The 17,843-nt window shown below is 47.0% G+C and overlaps 1 protein-coding gene across 1 annotated transcript; it reads left to right on the top strand.

Moving 5' to 3' along the window:
• The first annotated feature begins 6,334 nt into the window (after window positions 1-6,334).
• Window positions 6,335-17,359, top strand: Esx1 (ESX homeobox 1). Its single transcript, XM_051179079.1, has 6 exons — window positions 6,335-6,451; window positions 13,276-13,459; window positions 13,617-13,712; window positions 13,979-14,510; window positions 15,929-15,974; window positions 16,831-17,359. The coding sequence occupies exons 1-6, from the start codon at window positions 6,335-6,337 to the stop codon at window positions 17,188-17,190; spliced, it is 1,335 nt and encodes a 444-aa protein (XP_051035036.1). The 3' UTR covers window positions 17,191-17,359.
• The last annotated feature ends 484 nt before the right edge of the window (window positions 17,360-17,843 follow it).

The raw sequence follows: 17,843 nt of genomic DNA, 5'->3' as shown, positions 1-17,843 counted from the left end.
GACTCTCCCATTGGTTTCTAACACTTGGCACATTTGGGAGCAAGGTTACTGACTCCTTCCAGCTGCTTTGTAGAAGCCTGCTTCGCATGCACAGAGGGTCCAACAAATAATTTCTGGGTCTTAGCTCCAAATGCCACGAGAGTTTCCTGCCTTCCTCACCTGCCACTTCTTTTTCCTCTGTCTCCCTTTTTTCTGGGATCCTTTGCCGGTTTTCTCCCTCCACAGGTCTCCTAAGGAGAAATCTCCAAGGATTTTCTCTGGGAAAGAACCTTGGCATTTTTTAAACGAACGGCTGCATATGATGGAGTCTTCCGCAGCGGCGGCTCAACTATCTTGTGAAAAGTTTTGTATAGACAAACAAAATTTCCATTTCTTAAGTTAGAACAATCTGATTTTTTTAAAAATATAATTTAAGGTATGTGAAGTTAGGGAGTTAGAAGAGTCTTCCTTCCTCCCTCCCTTCCTTCTTTCCTCCCTTCCTTCCTTCCTCCCTCCCTTCCTTTCTTCCTTCCATCCATCCTTCCTTCCTTCCTTCTTGAGAGGATCGCAGGAAGCACAGGACTAGAACCCACTATATAGCAGAGGCTGGCCTTAAGCTCAGGTATCTCCTGCCTCTCTCTCTCATATATTAGAATTACAGACATTCACTACCACACCACATTGAGAAGACTTGTGAATTGGCTTCTTCAGATCCAATTATCTACATGACTGGGAATTTTATAGCTAAATTTCATTTGTATATATAATCAATCTATAAAGTGCAATGAATACATTTGCTATTTACAGGGGAAATTTTTGAGCTAAAAGATGTATTTTAGAGTTCCTTTTTAGCATATAAGAACTGCGAACATCACTCCCTTTGTTCGCTGAGACCATTATTTAGAATAGTAAAGGTTACTTCAACATAAGCACTGAGTTGTGCTTGCAGTAGGCAGGTAGCTTACAGGGACCTATTACACAAGAGGATAATTTACGCCCAAGGATTGATGGTCAGCAACAGTGCAAATTGTCCTCACAGTACTCTGTGTAGCACAAAAAAAATTCAGTTCATGAATTGTTTTAGGAATTTCAACAGAATGTGTTAATGCTGGAGATGACCAAAGGTAACTAACGCAGTGAAATAGATACAGAGTCGAGGAGAGACAAGATGCATTCGGGGCCCACGCTATTAATTTCTCCCCTCATTCCTGTGCAAGCTGGAGCCATAGAACTTATAAAAGACAGTGGAACAAATATTGGGTTGTGGGGTGATGGGGTGGAGGAGGGGGACAGAACAGGTTTCAACGCCACGAAACCCTGCCTGGGGGGGGGGGAACACGCCCGGGTGCTGAAAGGGAAGGGGTGATAGATAGAATGCTCTTTCTGGGCCCACGCTATTAAACTCTCCCCTCGTTCCTGTGCACACTGTAGTTACAGAAAAGCCAATAAAACAGACACGGTGAAGGGAAGAGACAGACGCGATGCCTTCAGGGCCCTTGCTGTTAATGATCTCCCCGCCTTCCAGTGCATAACTGAAGCCTTAGGAGGGGAAAAACAGCTAGTGGCACAGCCACAGGGGTGGGGGAGGGTACGATGCTTTCCCTGCCCAAGCTATTAATTTCTCTCCTCCTGCCTCCTTCCTGTGTCATAGAAAAGCTAGAGAAACACTTGTGGGGGCGGGGGCAGAAGGACACGATGCATTCGCCAAACATGCTATTAATTTCTCCCCACATTCCTGTGCAAACTGAGGCCGTGGAAAAGCCAGTGAAACAGACAAGGGAATGGGGGTACAGACACGATGCATTGGGGCCCACGTTATTAATTTCTCTCCTCGTGCCTAATTTCTTCCCTCGTTCCTGTGCAAACTGGAGTCATAGAAGTCAGAGAAACCGATATGGCGGGGTGGGGGTTTGGGACAGGCAGGCAGGATGCCTTCCACGCCCACCCTCCTCGCTATTAATTTCTCCCAGTTTGCCTGAGCAAACTGGAGCGATAGAAAAGCAATTGAAGTAGACACTGGAACATGGAGGACGGACTCGATGCATTTGGGAATCACGCTATTAATTTCGCCCTCATTCCTAATTTCTCCCCTTGTTCCTGTGCAAACTGAGGCCGTGAAAAAGACACCGGGGTGGGGGTACAGACACGATGCATTGGGGCCCACACTATTTATTTCCCTCCTCGTGCCTGATTTCTTCCCTCCTTCCTGTGCAAACTGGAGTCATACAAGTCAGAGAAACCGATACAGCAGGGGAGAGGGGAGCGACCGACAGACATGATGCATCCCACGCCCACGCTCCACGCTCCACGTTCCACGCTATTAATTTCTCCCCGTCCCTGTGCTAGCTAACTGGAGTCAGAAGTCAGAGAAACCGATATGGCGGGGTGGGGGTTTGGGACAGGCAGACACGATGCCTTCCACGCCCACCCTCCTCGCTATTAATTTCTCCCATCGTCCCTGTGTGAACTGGAGCGATAGAAAAGCAATTGAAGGAGACACTGGAACATGGCGGACAGACTTGATGCTTTTGGAACTCAACACTATTAATTTCTCCCCTCGTTCCTAAATTCTCCCATTGTTCCTGAGCAAACTATACTCATAGAAAAGCCAGTTAAAACAAGGGGAAGCTCTCATGGAAACCAGCATAGGAGGGACCCAGGTCCCAGGTCTCAGTTAGAAGGCCTGGGCAGTCTGAGAGACCTCTGACAGTGGAACCAGAATGTATCCCTGGTGCAAGAAAAGACTTCAAGAGCCCATTCCCCATGGAGGGATATTCCCTTAGCCTAGAGACACAGGAGAGGGCTAAGGCCCTACCCCAAATTACTTGAGTGTATTTAATGATCCCTCATGGAAGGCCTCACTCTCCATGGTGAGTGGAAGGGGGATGGGATGGAGGGGTCGGTGGGGGACAGGTGAGGGAACTGTGTTCAATATGTAAACTAAGCAAAAAAGATTATAAAAAAAAGTTGTGATAGCATAATCTACTGCTGGAAGTTCTCCACAAGAAATTAAATACGACAAAGGAAAACAAGCAAAATTTTTTAAGAAAGAAAAGACGGAGTAGGCAGACATACACGATGCTCTGGACGCCCACGCTCCACGCTATTAATTTCTCCCATCGTAACTGTGCAAACTGGAGCAATAGAGGAGCCAGTGAATTAGAAATAGGGACATGGTTGACGGACGTGATGCATTCAGGACTCACGCTAATAATTTCTCCCCTCGATCCTAATTTCTCCCCTTGTTCCTGTGCACAGTGGAGTCATGGAAAAGCCAGTAAAGCCTGGCATTGGTGGGGCACGCCTTGCATCCCATCCCTCTGGAGGCAGAGGCAGGCGGATCTCTGCGAGTTCGAGGCCAGCCTGATCTACAGAGCTATTTCCAGGATTCCAGGACAGTTTCCAAAACAACACAGAGAAACTCTGTCTCAAAAAAAAAAAAAAAAAAAAAAAAAAAAAAAAAAAAAAACAGTGAAACAGAAGCGGTGGAGGGGTGGGGGTGGGATTTAGGATGCATTTGAGTTTGAGTCCCATGCTGTTAATTTCTCCCCTCGCTCCTGTGCTAACTGAAACCATAGAACAGCCAGTGAAACAGACTTGGGTGGGTGGGGGGAAAGGACAGATATGATGCACTGGGGCACTCTATTAATTCCTCCCATTCTATCTGATTTCTACCCTTGTCTCCCTTCATTCCTGTGCATACTGAATCCTTAGAGAAAAAAAAAAATAAGATGAAGATGAAACAGAAACTGGGAAGGAGGGTTATGATGCTTTCCAGGCCCATGCCATTAATGTCTCCCCTCGTTCCTGTGCGAACTGGGGCCATTAAAAAGCCAGTGAAAGAGACACGGGATGGGGGTACAGATACAATACATTGGGGCCCACACTATTAATTTCTCTCTTAGTGCCTAATTTCTTCCCTCCTTCCTGTGCAAACTGGAGTCATAGAAAAGCCAGTAAATCCCAGCCTTGGTGGAGCATGGCTTCAATCAAGTCCTCAGGAGGCAGATATCTGTGAGTTCCAGGCCAGCCTGGTCTACAGAGCTTGTTCCAGGATTCCAGGACAGTCTCCAAAACAACACAGAGAAACCCTGTCTCTAAATAAATAAATAAATAAATAAATAAATAAATAAATAAAGCCAGTGAAACAGACTGGGGTGAGGGGGATAGACACAATGCCTTGGGGCCCACTATTAATTTCTCTGGTTGTGCCTAATATCTCCCCTGGTTTCCCGTCATTCCTGTGCAAACTGGAGTTATAGAAAATCCAGTGAAAACAAAGATGAGCTCATGGAATCCAGATTGATAGCTGGGGAACCAGCACAGGATGGATCCAGATTCTCTGAACGTGGGTCTCAGTTAGGAGACTGGGGCCTCTGTCAGTGGAACAAGGATGTATCCCTCAAGCAGGAATAGACTTCAAGAGTCCACTCCCAACAGAGGGATAGTCCCTTAACCTAGAGACAAGAGAGAGTGCATAGGCCCACAGCAAAAGACTTGACCTACTTTAGTGATCCCTCGTCCTCCTTGGGGAGTCAATGGGGATGGGAGGGTTCCTGGGGGACATAGGAGGCTTCAAGGGTGATGAAACTGTGATCAATGTATAAACTAAGAAAGACTAGTATAAAAAAGTTGTGATAGCACAATAGATGGCTGGAAGTTCTCAAAAAGAAATCCAATATGCCAAACAAACAAAAATCATTTTTTTAAAAAATGAGAGAGAGGGAGAGAGGGAGGGAGAGACAGGAAAGGGGAGGAAGATGAACACAATGGTTTGGACACCCATGCTCCACAGTATTAATTCCCGCCCCCCCCCCGTGCAAAATGGAGCGATAGAAAAGCAATTGAAATAGACACTGGGACATGGCAGATGGACACGATGATATTTAGGACTCACGCTATTAATTTCTCCCCTCATCCTAATTTCTCCCTTGTTCCTCTGCAAACTGAGGCCATAGAACTTAGAAAAGCCTGTGAAACAAATATGGGGATGGGGATTGGATGGACAGGATGCATTCCCTGCACACCATATTCATGACCCCACGTTCTTGTGCATACTGGGGCCATGGAAAAGCCAGTAAAAAAGACATGGGCGTGGGGATACAGACACAATGCATTGGGGCCCACGTTATTAATTTCTCTCCTCGTGCCTAATTTCTTCCCTCGTTCATGTGCAAACTGGAGTCATAGAAGTCAGAGAAACCGATATGGCGGGGTGGGGGTTTGGGACAGACAGATTTGATGCCTTCCACGCCCACCCTCTTCGCTATTAATTTCTCCCATCGTCCCTGTGCAAAATGGAGCAATAGAAAAGCAATTGAAGTAGACACTGGAACATGGCGGACAGACACAATGCTTTTGGGACTCACGCTATTAATTTCTTCCCTCGTTCTTAATTTCTCCCCTTGTTCCTGTACAAACTGGAGACATAGAAAAGCCAGAAAAGTTTGGCATTGGTGGTGCATGCCTTGCATCCCTGCCCTTGAGAGACAGAGGCAGGCATATCTCTGTGCTTTGGATTTAAGCCTGGTCTACAGAGCTACTTCCATGATAGTTTACAAAACAATACAGAGAAACACTGTCTCGAAAATAAAAATAAAAAAAAAAAAGAAAGAAAGAAAGAAAAAGAAAGAAAAAGGAAAAGCCAGACAAACATACTGGGGAGGAGGGGCACAATGCATTTAATGCATTGGGCCACTACTTATTTCTTCTGTTCTCCCTAAATTCTCCCCTCACCTAGCCTCATCCCTGTGCATATTAAAGCCTTAGGTTAAAAAAAAAAAAAAGGTGAAACAGACACGAGGAGGGTTATGATGCTTTCTGGGCCCAGGTCATTAATTTCTCCCCTCGTTCTTGTGAAAAGTGGAGTCATAGTACTTAGAAAAGCCTGTGATCTATTACGGGGATGTGGGTAGGACAGACAAGATGCATTCGCCAAACACCCTGTTAATTTCTCCCCTTGTTCCTGTGCAAAGTGGAGCCATGGTGGAAAAGCCAGTACAGACACGATGATTTGGGGCCCACACTATCAATTTCTCTCCTCGTGCCTAATTTCTTCCCTCGTTCCTGTGCAAACTGGAGTCATAGACGTCACAGAAACCAATATGGCGGAGTGGAGGTTTGGGACAGACAGACACGATGCCTTCCACGCCCACCTTCCTCGCTATTAATTTCTCCCATCGTCCCTGTGCAAACTGGAGCGATAGAAAAGCAATTGAAGGAGTCACTGAAACATGGCGGACAGACTCGATGCATTTGGGCCTCATGCTATTAATTTCTCCCATGGTCCCTAATTTCTCCCCTTGTTCCTGTGCAAACTGGAGCCATAGAATTTAAAAAAGCGGGTGAAGCAAGTATGGGGATGGGGATGGATGTGCTGGATGCATTCGCCTCTCACCCTATGCATGTACCCCCACGGTCCTGTGCAAACTGGGGCCGAGGAAAAGCCAGTACAAAAGACATGGGCGTGGGGGTACAGACAGGATGCATTGGGGCCCAAGCTATTAATTTGCCTCCTCATGCCTAATTAATCCCCTCGTTCCTGTGCAAACTGGAGACACAGTTGTCAGAGAAACCAATATGGCAAAGTGGAGGTTTGGGACAGACAGACACGATGCCTTCCACGCCCACCTTCCTCGCTATTAATTTCTCCCATCATCCCTGTGCAAACTGGAGCGATGGAAAACCAATTGCAGTAATCACTGGGACATGGCGGACAGACTCGATACATTCTGAACTCACGCTATTAATTTCTCCCCTTGCTCCTAAATTCTCCGCTTGTTCGTGTGCAAACTGGAGTCATAATAAAGCCACGAAAGCCTGGCATTAGTGGTGCATGCCTTCAATCCAACCCTTGGGAGGCAGAGGGAAGCAAATCTCTTTGAGTTCCAGGCCAGCCTGATCTACAGAGCTAGTTCCAGGGCAGTTTCCAAAACAATACAGAGAAACCCTGTCTCGAAAAATCAAGGGGAAAAAAAGCCAGTAAAACAGATTTGGGGGTGTTGGGGGGTGAACACGATGTATTGGAGACATGCTATTAATTTCTCCTGTTGTGCCTAATTTCTCCCCTCGTTCCTGTGCAAAGCATAGTCATAGAAAAGCCAGTGAAAACAAGCGGGGGGGGGGGGCTCATGGAACCTATTATGATAGCTGGGAAACCAGCATAGATGAGACAAACCCAGACCCCAGATTGTGGGTATTATTTAGGAGGCGTGGAAGGACTATGGGGCCTCTGACAATGGAACCAGGATGTATCCTTGGTGCAGGATCAGACTTCAGGATCCCCTTCCCCATGGAAGGATACTACCTTAGCCTAGGGACACAAGAGAGGGCCTAGGCCCTACCCCAAATGACTTGACAGACTTTAATGATCCCTCATGGAAAGCCTCATCCACCTTCCTTGGGGAGTGGATAGGGGATAGGATGGGGGAGTCTGTGGGGGACATGGGAAGATGCAAGGGCAAGAGAACTGTGATCTACATGTAAAATAAGAGAAAATGTTATTTAAAAAAAAGTTGAGGTAGCACAATCTGCTGCTGGAATTTCTCAAGAAGAAATTAAGTATGCCAAAGGAAAGAAAAAAATTAAAAAAAAAATGAAGGGACAGATAAACAGATAAGGGGGGAGGGGGAGGAAGACAGACATGATGTTTTGGAGGCCCATGTTCCATGCTATAAATTTCTCCCATGGTTCATGTACAAACTGGAGCAATAGAAAAGCAAGTGACTTAGACACACAAGGGGACATGTAGGACAGACACGATGCATTCATGCATTCAGACTCAAGCTTTTAATTTCTCCCCTCTTCCTAATTTCACCCCGTGTTCCTGTGCAAAGGGGACTCATGAAAAAGCCAGGAAAGCCTGGCATTGGTGGTGCACGCCTTGCATCCCAGCCCTGGAGGGACAGAGGAAGGTGTATCTATCTCTGTGAGTTGGAACAAGCATGGTCTCCAGAGCTAGTTCCATGACAGTTTACAAAACAATAAAGAGAAACTCTGTCTCGAAAATCGAAAATAAAAAAAAGAAAGAAAAGAAAAGAAAAGAGAAAGAAAAGGGAAAGAAAAGGGAAAAAAAAAGCCAGTCAAACATACTGGGGTTGGGGGGGCACAATGCATTTAATGCATTTGGTCACTACTAATTTCTCCTGTTTAATTTCTCCCCTCGCCTAGCCTCATCCTTGTGTATATTGAAGCCAAAGGGGAAAATGGTGAAACAGACACGAGAGGGTTATGATGCTTTCTGGGCCCAGGTCATTAATTTCTTCCCTCGTTCTCAGGCAAACTGGAGCCATCCACCTTAGAAAAGCCGGTGAAACTATTAAGGGGATGTGGGTAGAACAGACAGGATGCATTCGCACCCCGTTAATTTCTCCCCTTGTTCCTGTGCAAATTGGAGCCATGGTGGAAAAGCTGGTACAGACGGGATGCACTGGGGCCCACGGTATCAATTTCTCTCCTCGGGCCTAATTTCTTCCCTGGTTCCTGAGCAAACTGGAGTCAGAAGTCAGAGAAACCTACATGGCGGGGTGGGGGTTTGGGACAGGCAGACACGATGCCTTCCACGCACACTACCCTTGCTATTAATTTCTCCCATCGTCCCTGTGCAAACTGGAGCGATAGAAAAGCAATTGAAGTAGACACTGGAACATGGCAGACAGACTCGATGCATTTGGGACTCAACGCTATTAATTTCTCCCATGGTCCCTAATTTCTCCCCTTGTTCCTGTGCAAACTGGAGCCATAGAACTTAGAAAAGCCGGTGAACAAATATGGGGATGGAGGTTGGATGGACAGGATGCATTCGCCGCACACCCTATTCATGTCCCCCCACGTTCCTGCGCAAACTGGGGCCATAGAAAAGCCAGTAAAAAGAAGACATGGGCGTGGAGGTACAGGCAGGATGTATTGGGGCCCACGCTATTAATTTCTCTCCTCGTGCCTAATTTTTTCCTTCGTTCCTGTGCAAACTGGAGTCATAGAAACCGATATGGCGGGGTGAGGGTTTAGGACAGACAGACAGGATGCCTTCCAAGCCCACCCTCCTCGCTATTAATTTCTCCCATCGTCCCTGTGCAAACTGGAGCGATAGAAAAGCTATTGAAGGAGACATTGGAACATGGAGGACGGACTCGAAGCATTTGGGACTCAAGCTATTAATTTCGCCCTCATTCCTAATTTCTCCCCTTGTTCCTGTGCAAACTGGGGCCGTGGAAAACCAGTAAAAAAGACACCGTGTTGGGGGTACAAACACGATGCATTGGGGCCCACGCATTAATTTCTCTTCTCGTGCCTAATTAATTCCCTAGTTCCTGTGCTGGCTGCAGTCATAGAATTCAGAGAAACGGATAGGGAGGGATGTGGGGGGGGGGGGACTGACAGACACGATGCATTCCACGCCTACCCTCCTTGCTATTAATGTCTCCCATCGTCCCTGTGCAAACTGGAGCAATAGAAAAGCAATTGAAGGAGATACTGGGACATGGCAGAGAGACTCGATGCATTCTGGACTCACGCTATTAATTTCTCCCCTCGCTCCTAAATTCTCCCCTTGCTCCTGTGCAAACTGGAGTCATAGAAAAGCCAGTAAAGCCTGGCATTAGTGGTGCATGCCTTCAATCCAGCCCTTGGGAGGCAGAGGGAAGCGAATATATTTGGCCAGCCTGATCTACAGAGCTAGTTCCAGGCAGTTTCCAAAACAATACAGAGAAACCCTGTCTCGAAAAATCAAGAACAACAACAACAACAAAAGCCAATGAAACAGATTCAGATTCGGGGGAGTTGGGGGCGGCCACGATGCATTTGGGACACGCTATTAATTTCTCCTGTTGTGCCTAATTTCTCCCCTCGTTCCTGTGCAAACTGTCGTCAAGAAAAGCCAGTGAAAACAAGCGGGGGGGGGGGGGGGGGGGGGCTAACGGAACCCAGACTGATCGCTAGGAAACCAGGGTAGATAGCACAAACCCAGACCCCAGATTGTGGGTGTTACTTAGGAGGGGTGAAAGGACTATGGGGCCTCTGACAATGGAACCAGGATGCATCCCTGGTGCAGGATCAGACTTCAGGATCCCCTTCCCCATGGAAGGATACTACCTTAGCCTAGGGACACAAGAGAGGGCCTAGGCCCTACCCCAAATGACTTGACAGACTTTAATGATCCCTCATGGAAAGCCTCATCCACCTTCCTTGGGGAGTGGATAGGGGATAGGATGGGGGAGTCTGTGGGGGACATGGGAAGATGCAAGGGCAAGAGAACTGTGATCAACATGTAAAATAAGAGAAAATGTTATTTAAAAAAAAGTTGAGGTAGCACAATCTGCTGCTGGGAGTTCTCAAGAAGAAATTAAATATGTGAAAGTAAAGAAAAAACAAAAATTAAAATAAAAAGAAGGGACAGAGAAACAGATAAGGGGAGGGGGAGGAAGACAGACATGATGCTTTGGAGGCCCATGTTCCATGCTATTAATTTCTCCCATGGTTCGTGTACAAACTGGAGAGATAGAAAAGCGAGTGTGGTAGACACACGGGGGCATGGCGGACAGACACGATGCATTTGGGACTCAAGCTTTTAATTTCTCCCCTCGTTCCTAATTTCACCCCTTGTTCCTGTGCAAAGGGGAGTCCTAAAAAAAGCCAGGAAAGCCTGGCATTGGTGGTGCACGCCTTGCATCCCAGCCCTGGAGAAACAGAGGAAGGTGTATCTATCTCTGTGAATTGGAACCAAGCATGGTCTCCAGAGCTAGTTCCATGACAGTTTACAAAACAACACAGAGAAACCCTGTCTCGAAAATCGAAAAAAATAAAGAAGAAAAAAAAAAAAAAAAAGCCAGTCAAACATACTGGGGTTGGGAGGCACAATGCATTTAATGCATTTGGTCACTACTAATTTCTCCTGTTTAATTTCTCCCCTCGCCTAGCCTCATCCCTGTGTATATTGAAGCCAAAGGGAAAAATGGTGAAACAGACACGAGGAGGGTTATGATGCTTTCTGGACCCAGGTCATTAATTTCGTCCCTCGTTCTTGTGAAAACTGGAGCCATAGTACTTAGAAAATCCTATGACCTATTACGGGGATGTGGGTAGGACAGACAAGATGCATTCACCGAACACCCTGTTAATTTCTCCCCTTGTTCCTGTGCAAAGTGGAGCTATGGTGGAAAAGCCAGTACAGACACGATGATTTGGGGCCCACACTATCAATTTCTCTCCTCGTGCCTAATTTCTTCCCTGGTTCCTGTGCAAACTGGAGTCATAGAAGTCAGAGAAACCAATATGGCAGGATGGGGGTTTGGGACAGGCAGACACGATGCCTTCCACGCCCACCCTCCTCGCTATTAATTTCTTCCATCGTCCCTGTGCAAACTGGAGCGATAGAAAAGCAATTGACGTAGACACAGGAACATGGCGGACGGACTCGATGCATTTGGGCCTCATGCTATTAATTTCTCCCATGGTCCCTAATTTCTCCCCTTGTTCCTGTGCAAACTGGAGCCATAGAACTTAGAAAAGCCGGTGATACAAATATGGGGATGGGGGTGGAAGGACAGGATGCATTCGCAGCACACTCTATTCATGTCCCCCCATGTTCCTGCGCCAAAAACTTAAAAACACCAGATTGGGTTTGACGGTCAGAGGGACAGGAAGCATTCCCAGCCCAGGCTATCATTTTCTCCCCAAGTTCCTGTGCAAACTAGGGAGGGAGAAAAGCCAGTGAAACGTACATGGAGGGGTGGGGGGGAACACGGTTTATTTGGGGCTTGCCCTATTATTATTATTATTATTTGCCTCATTTCTGTGCAAACTGGAACCATAGCTCAAAAAGCCAGCACCGCTGGATCCCAAAACTCAGTTCGAAGTGATTCAGATATAGCTCTGATGCAAAGGGATTGGGCCTAGTCCGAAGTAGAGCCCCAGATCCAGGTTTGAAGCACCTGCACACAACACACACACACACACACACACACACACACTCATCCACACACTCACACCACATATACAGGCGCGCGCGCACACACACACACACACACACTGCCTCATACATACTTATTTAGACCTTTGAATTAATGTGTAAGTTATAAAGTGAAGATTTTGTAATAAATCTTCTGAAAAAATTATGAATGGTAATAAAAGTGATTGTAAAGTATGATAAATCGTGTGGTGCCAAACACAGGCACCACACTTATAAAATACTTTAATATTAAGGATATTAATGCACTGTAAAGCACTTGCGCATATGTTTTGCAAAATTACAAATCCCTTTTAAATTTGACTCGCTATTTTGTAAGGGGAGGAGATATGTTAAAATAGTCCCAGAAAATGGGAGAGGGAGAGGAGTGAATGGCACCTGGGGAGGCAGAGCAATCTCCCGCCTTTAGCCAGTTTAAGCTAAATTGCAGAGAAAGTTTCTGCAATGTACCCTGCACTAAGAGCAATCAGGCACAAAGGCGCCAAATGCCAGGAACCTAAGGAAGGGTCCCGCAAGTATTCTTGGGTGTGTTAGCAGTTGGCAGATTTCTTTATATACTCTGGCGCTGTTTAATTTCAAAAATACACAACAAAACAAAACTCTAAAGTCTGGGAGCATTTAAAACGGCGCATGAAGTTTATTGCAAGGTGTTTCTGAATGGCGTCACCCCGAATTCGCTGCAAGTTCGTCTACAGAAAAAAATTTGCTGTGCTCTGGCGAAGCTTCGTGAACTCTCATTTTAAATACACCTCAAACAATCTCCTATCTAAACAAAGGTCCAGTTCACAGACTGTAATTGAGAGCAGTATGAAACCAAAAGTCCTAGTCATTAGTCCCCGAATCCTTGGAAAGAACGTTTCAGTACCCAAAATAAAAAACGGACCCATTTTGTTAGGATGCCTGTTCCCAATCCGTATGCCTATGTCTTTTCTTTGAGGGAAATTAATGACAAAGGGCTAGTGCATACTTCAGAACACTGAAAATAAATTTTAGAACATTGGGTAAATACTTCCGGTTATACGAGCTCATGCGAGCTCGCAGCCGCTAAATTGGGATTCACAATCCTGCACCGCCCCTTCCTGAATCCTGGGCACCCCCACCGAGTTCAGAAGTTAGTTGGCTGCAATGGAAACTAGTTTCGGCGCGCGCAGTGAGTTCAAAGTCCAACCGGCACTAACAAACGCTTTCCCAGTAACCAGGGCACCCCCTACAGGTTCAATGCACTCCTACTCGACGTACTCCTATTTCTTACAAGGGGCGTCTAGCGGAAGCACACCACGTAAAATCTGATCCCTACGCGCCTGCGACACTATAAAAGGGGGCGTGATTCCTAGAGGAGCGCCAGTCTGGTCCGGGGAAGGCTGCAGGCACCACCTCTAGCGCACCTCTCCGAAGCGGCAGCAGCCAGCAACTCAACGCACAGCACTCCAGCCATGGAATCTCACTCCAATTGCAGCTGCTGCTATTGCACTGATTTCAACAACTTGGAAGGGCCAGTGAAGGAGGAAACACTTCAGGGTTAGTGCCTGGATGAGAACTTGGGAAAGGAACCTTTTTTTTGAGCTGAGCACCTATGCTGACAAAGCTAGACGACAGTTGAGTTCGCCACTCTTCCTGTCCTAGCACCCTGGGCTCCAATGCCCCGATTTTCTTTTTTGCTATCTTCCTTCTCCAGATTCACAGCCTAGCTTGAGCTCCACGATTTTGGCGGGAGCCGACTACGGGGAAAACACAGAATTAGACACAAGTGATTACTCCAACTTTGGAGCTGGTGAGAAGGAGCAAGATTTACTTTTACCAATTCAGTGCCTGGATATGGGTAGATAGCATTGCGAACATCTGGAGAGAACTTAATTTGGGCTCAGCTCGGTGTTGGGAGGTGCGCTCGGAGGGCGAGGGGGGAGGGCGAGAGGCGCGCGACTGGTGCAGTCAACACCACTGCTCTAGAGGGAGCCCCTCACCTCCCCCTTCCCGCGCTCGCGGTTTGAGCGCCAACGCACTGGCATTTTGTTTGTTTGTGTTTTTCCCCTTCTCTAGATACTCAGATCACCTTGGCCTCGACATTTCTCGAAGGAACAAATGACCAGGAGAATGGGGGATTCGAACCCTTAAGTGAAGAAGCCGATGTCCCTGATGAAGAAGCAACGCGAGCCTGGGATGAGGTCGAAAACCTTGGGGTTGCAGGCGGCTTCCAGGAGCCCAACATTCCAGTGGAGAAGGAGGCTGTTGCCCCCAAGCCACCATCTTCCCTGCCACCCCTGCCGCTGATTCCTCTGCAGCCCCCGCTGCAGCCCCCACCGGAGCCCCCGAAACAGCCCCCGCCGCTGCCCCCGCCACGGCCTCCGCTGCCGCCCCCGCCGCGGCCTCCGCTGCGGCCCCCGCCGCAGCCCCCGCTGCCGCCCCCGCCGCCGCCCCCGCCGCCACCCCCGCCGCAGCCCCTGCTGCAGCCCCCGATGCAGCCCCTGCCTCAACCGAAGCGCCGCCGCTACCGCATCTCCTTCACACCGCTTCAACTGCAGGAGCTGGAGGCCTGTTTCCAGCGCATCCAGTACCCCGATGTGTATGCTCGGTGAGAGGCTTTTTCTGATTTCCTGCGGTGGCACCTATTTCGCTGGCGAGCTCGGGGCTTTGCTGGGTCATAGCTCTCCAGAGGCGGAACCGGCTAGGGGGCGCCAAGAGCCTGGGGTCCATCTTAGATCTTTCCGCTGGACTAAGGAAAGTGTGCACCCGCCAGAATTGGGCGAGCGAGCAAGCAGCGGGCGGGAAGGGGTGGGGGAGGGGACGGGAGGACCCGGGGTGGGGGACGGGCAGGTGGGCGGACGGGAGGGGGCGGGGGAGACCGGCGGGCTGGAGGGGGGCGGGGCGGGGTCGAGCGGGAGCGGGATGGCGAGGGGGGCGGTGTGCCGCCAGTGGCGGGACGGGGACAGGCGGGGGCGGGGGCAGGGACAGGTGGGACGGTAGAGACAGAGCAGGGGGTGGCGGCGAGCCGGCGGGGGCGTGGGTGGCGGCGAAGTTGGCGGGCCAGAGGGGGCGGGAGGGAAGCGATGAGCAAGCAGCTAGCAGCAGAACTGGAACACGCTTTCCTTAAAATCTTGGTAGTGTGTTCAGCGTAAATTGTTTTTTTTTTTTTTCTTGTTTTGTTTTTTGTTTTTTTTTGTTTTGTTTAGTGTTTTGCAGTTTGGCATTTTAAAAATAGAGTAAAAAGTGACTTTCCTCATTTAGTGAACTTTAAAAACCCTTTGATTTTGCACGCGAGTTCAGCGCAGCGCTGGGCGTTAAGTAGGATGCTGCTACACCTAGCGCTCTTCTCGCACCTTGTCCTTGAAAAGTGCTGAAATTTCCTAAGTCTGTGATGTTCTGTAGTCCTGAAGCTGTAGGGGAAGGGCCTGCTCATTCTAGCGTGGGTGAAATGAGCCCCGCTCTGACTTCGTGGCACTCAGCCTTCAGATTAAGAACAGAAAAGAATAATTTCCATTGGGCACAATTGGGCCTAAGTAGTTCTGTACTTTCTTCTTTGAGAGTTTACCTCCCTCTCGTAGAATAAACAGAAATATTCAGGTCCAAAGCACCACTTTGGGGTTGGGGGTTTAGCTCAGTGTTAGAGTTCTTGCCTAGCAAGTCCAAATTCCTGAGTTGAGTTCCAAGCAGCAAGGCTGCCAGCTGGGTAGCACTTTATGGGCAACTTGGCGTTTTGGGCTTTGTACAGGACAACCTCACAAGAAAAATATTTCGAGGGTTATTTTCTACTGGTTCACAAACAGAAAAAGTCATATTTAGTTAACGAATAGACATTTTCACATATATTTCCCCCCCTTTTAAAAGTTTTAAATTGAAGAGTTTACTTGTGAATAGGAAGCCATTCCCTAAATCAAGTCGCTCTGTTTATTATAGAAAACTTAACTTCGAGGCGGGACTAGATTTAATGTAATCCATAGCTTTTTAGACACAACTCCAATACTAACCATTACTCTTTTTTAATCTCATCAGAATGAATCTTGCCAGACGCCTGGGTTTGCCTGAATCCAGAGTGCAGGTTAGTAAATTTTTGAAAAACAGTTAGGCAAAATAGGTACTCTAAAACACATTTAGGTTATGTTTTGTCCTGGGCATTCTCAAGTTGGCGTGTTTCTGTTGTCTTTTCTGTTTTGTGGGAAAGAAATTACGTGTGCGTGCGTGTGTGTTTCTCACAAGGCTGGATGGGTGCATGCTGGGGATTGAATGCCAGGATCTCCCAAATGTTGCTTAGCTAGCTACATCCATGGCATTTTCCTAGCATATGTAAAGTTTGGGCTCATCCCCAGCACTGCAAACAAAAAACAGAATTGACACCTGTAGTATATTGTTTCACTGACCTTTGAAGGATAGAAAAGTTATAAATATGTGGTCTAAGATAGGTATCTTTACGGATTCCATTCAACTTTATGAAACTACAAATAAAGTTCAAGTAAATTTTCTATTCAGAAATTTCTCTTTTCCAATTTAAAGAGCAAATTAGATTTTTTTTAAGTTGCCAGAAAAGCTATTAAAAGTCCGAATTATGTGCCTGTTTTATTTTACTGTGCTGTTCATTCTATATAATGGTGACCTAATTGATCACATGATCAAGAGTTGCAGAAATAATATTGAAGTAAGTATATGGTTATTTGGATTTCCAAAGAACAAAGACAATTTCTTACATCTAAGATTTTGTTTTCTTTTTTGGTAGTATTTTTTTAAATGTAACTTTTCTGAAATCTGACTGGGAAATGCTCTCCACCTCCCTTCTTATCTGTGTTAATGTTAGTTCATTAGTTTTAATTTCAGCGGCATGTATTTTTTTTTTCCTATTATGACATTAGTTGTCCAATATCCTAACTATCCTAACTAAAACTTTTCCTCTCTAATTTAAGATTTGGTTCCAGAACAGAAGGGCCAAGTGGAGACAACTTCATCGGGCACATATATACAGAAACATGATTCCAGTGGCCATGAGTCCCCCTGTGGGCATATACATGGATGACCATTATGGTCCCATCCCTATTGTAGAGGTTATTTGGAAATATCACCCTGTGCTGCCACAGCCACTGGATCCTCAAATTCTGCCTCTTCCACCTCAGGCCCCTCCCCTATTCAGGATGCCTATGCCACCTAGGCCACCCCCTCCACCTCCATTTCCCTGGCCACCTGTGCCACCTGATGTTCAAATGCCACATGCAGCTATGGGATATGACCCCGCCCGAAATGGTCGGTTTGCAGGTCCTTCACACTGAAGTGTACATCAGCTTTCCCAAAGTGTTTTCCAATAAGATCTGTACTGTTCATAGACATTGTTAAGAGTTACTTATGAAATACCTGTTAAATGAAATTGTGTGCAAAGTTGGTGCCTTATCCTCTGTATAGTCATGATTTTATGTTCAATAAAAGTTTGGTTTAGCAGCATATTGGTTTTGAGAGTTATACTGGGTTAAGGGTATGAGTGGAAATTGCTAAGGGGATGAAATTTAAACAGAATATTGAAGAGGCCTCAATTTATAAGATAGTAATCCTGGGTTAATTTTTTGTGTTTTTTATTAATTTGTATTTAATTAAAAACAATATTATTTCACATACCAATCCCAGTTCCCTCTCCCATCCCTCCCACCAACCCCATCCCACCTCCTATCCACTCCCCAGGGAGGGTGAGGTCTCCTATATGGGATCATCAAAGTCTGTCACATCATTTGGGACAAGACCTAGACCCTCCCTCATGTATCTAGGCTAAAAGAGTATCCCTGCATGGGGAATGAGCTTCCGATGTCCATTCCTCCACTAGGGTAAATACTGGTTACAGTTCCAGAGGCCCCATAGACTGCCCAGGCCTCCTAACTGACATCTACATTCAGCAGGCTGTTTCAGTCCTATGCTGGTTCACCAGATGTTAGAC

This window comes from Phodopus roborovskii, unplaced genomic scaffold, assembly GCF_943737965.1.
Source record: "Phodopus roborovskii unplaced genomic scaffold, PHOROB, whole genome shotgun sequence".
Classification (NCBI taxonomy): Eukaryota; Metazoa; Chordata; class Mammalia; order Rodentia; family Cricetidae; genus Phodopus; species Phodopus roborovskii.
This window is presented reverse-complemented; position numbering and strand designations above follow the sequence as displayed.

Coding starts and splice junctions, on each gene's coding strand:
- Esx1 (XM_051179079.1), top strand. CDS start 6,335: ATGGGGATGGGGATGGATGTGCTGGATGCATTCGCCTCTCACCCTATG. Junction 14,511..15,928: donor TACCCCGATGTGTATGCTCG/GTGAGAGGCTTT, acceptor TAATCTCATCAG/AATGAATCTTGCCAGACGCC. Junction 15,975..16,830: donor TGCCTGAATCCAGAGTGCAG/GTTAGTAAATTT, acceptor CTCTAATTTAAG/ATTTGGTTCCAGAACAGAAG.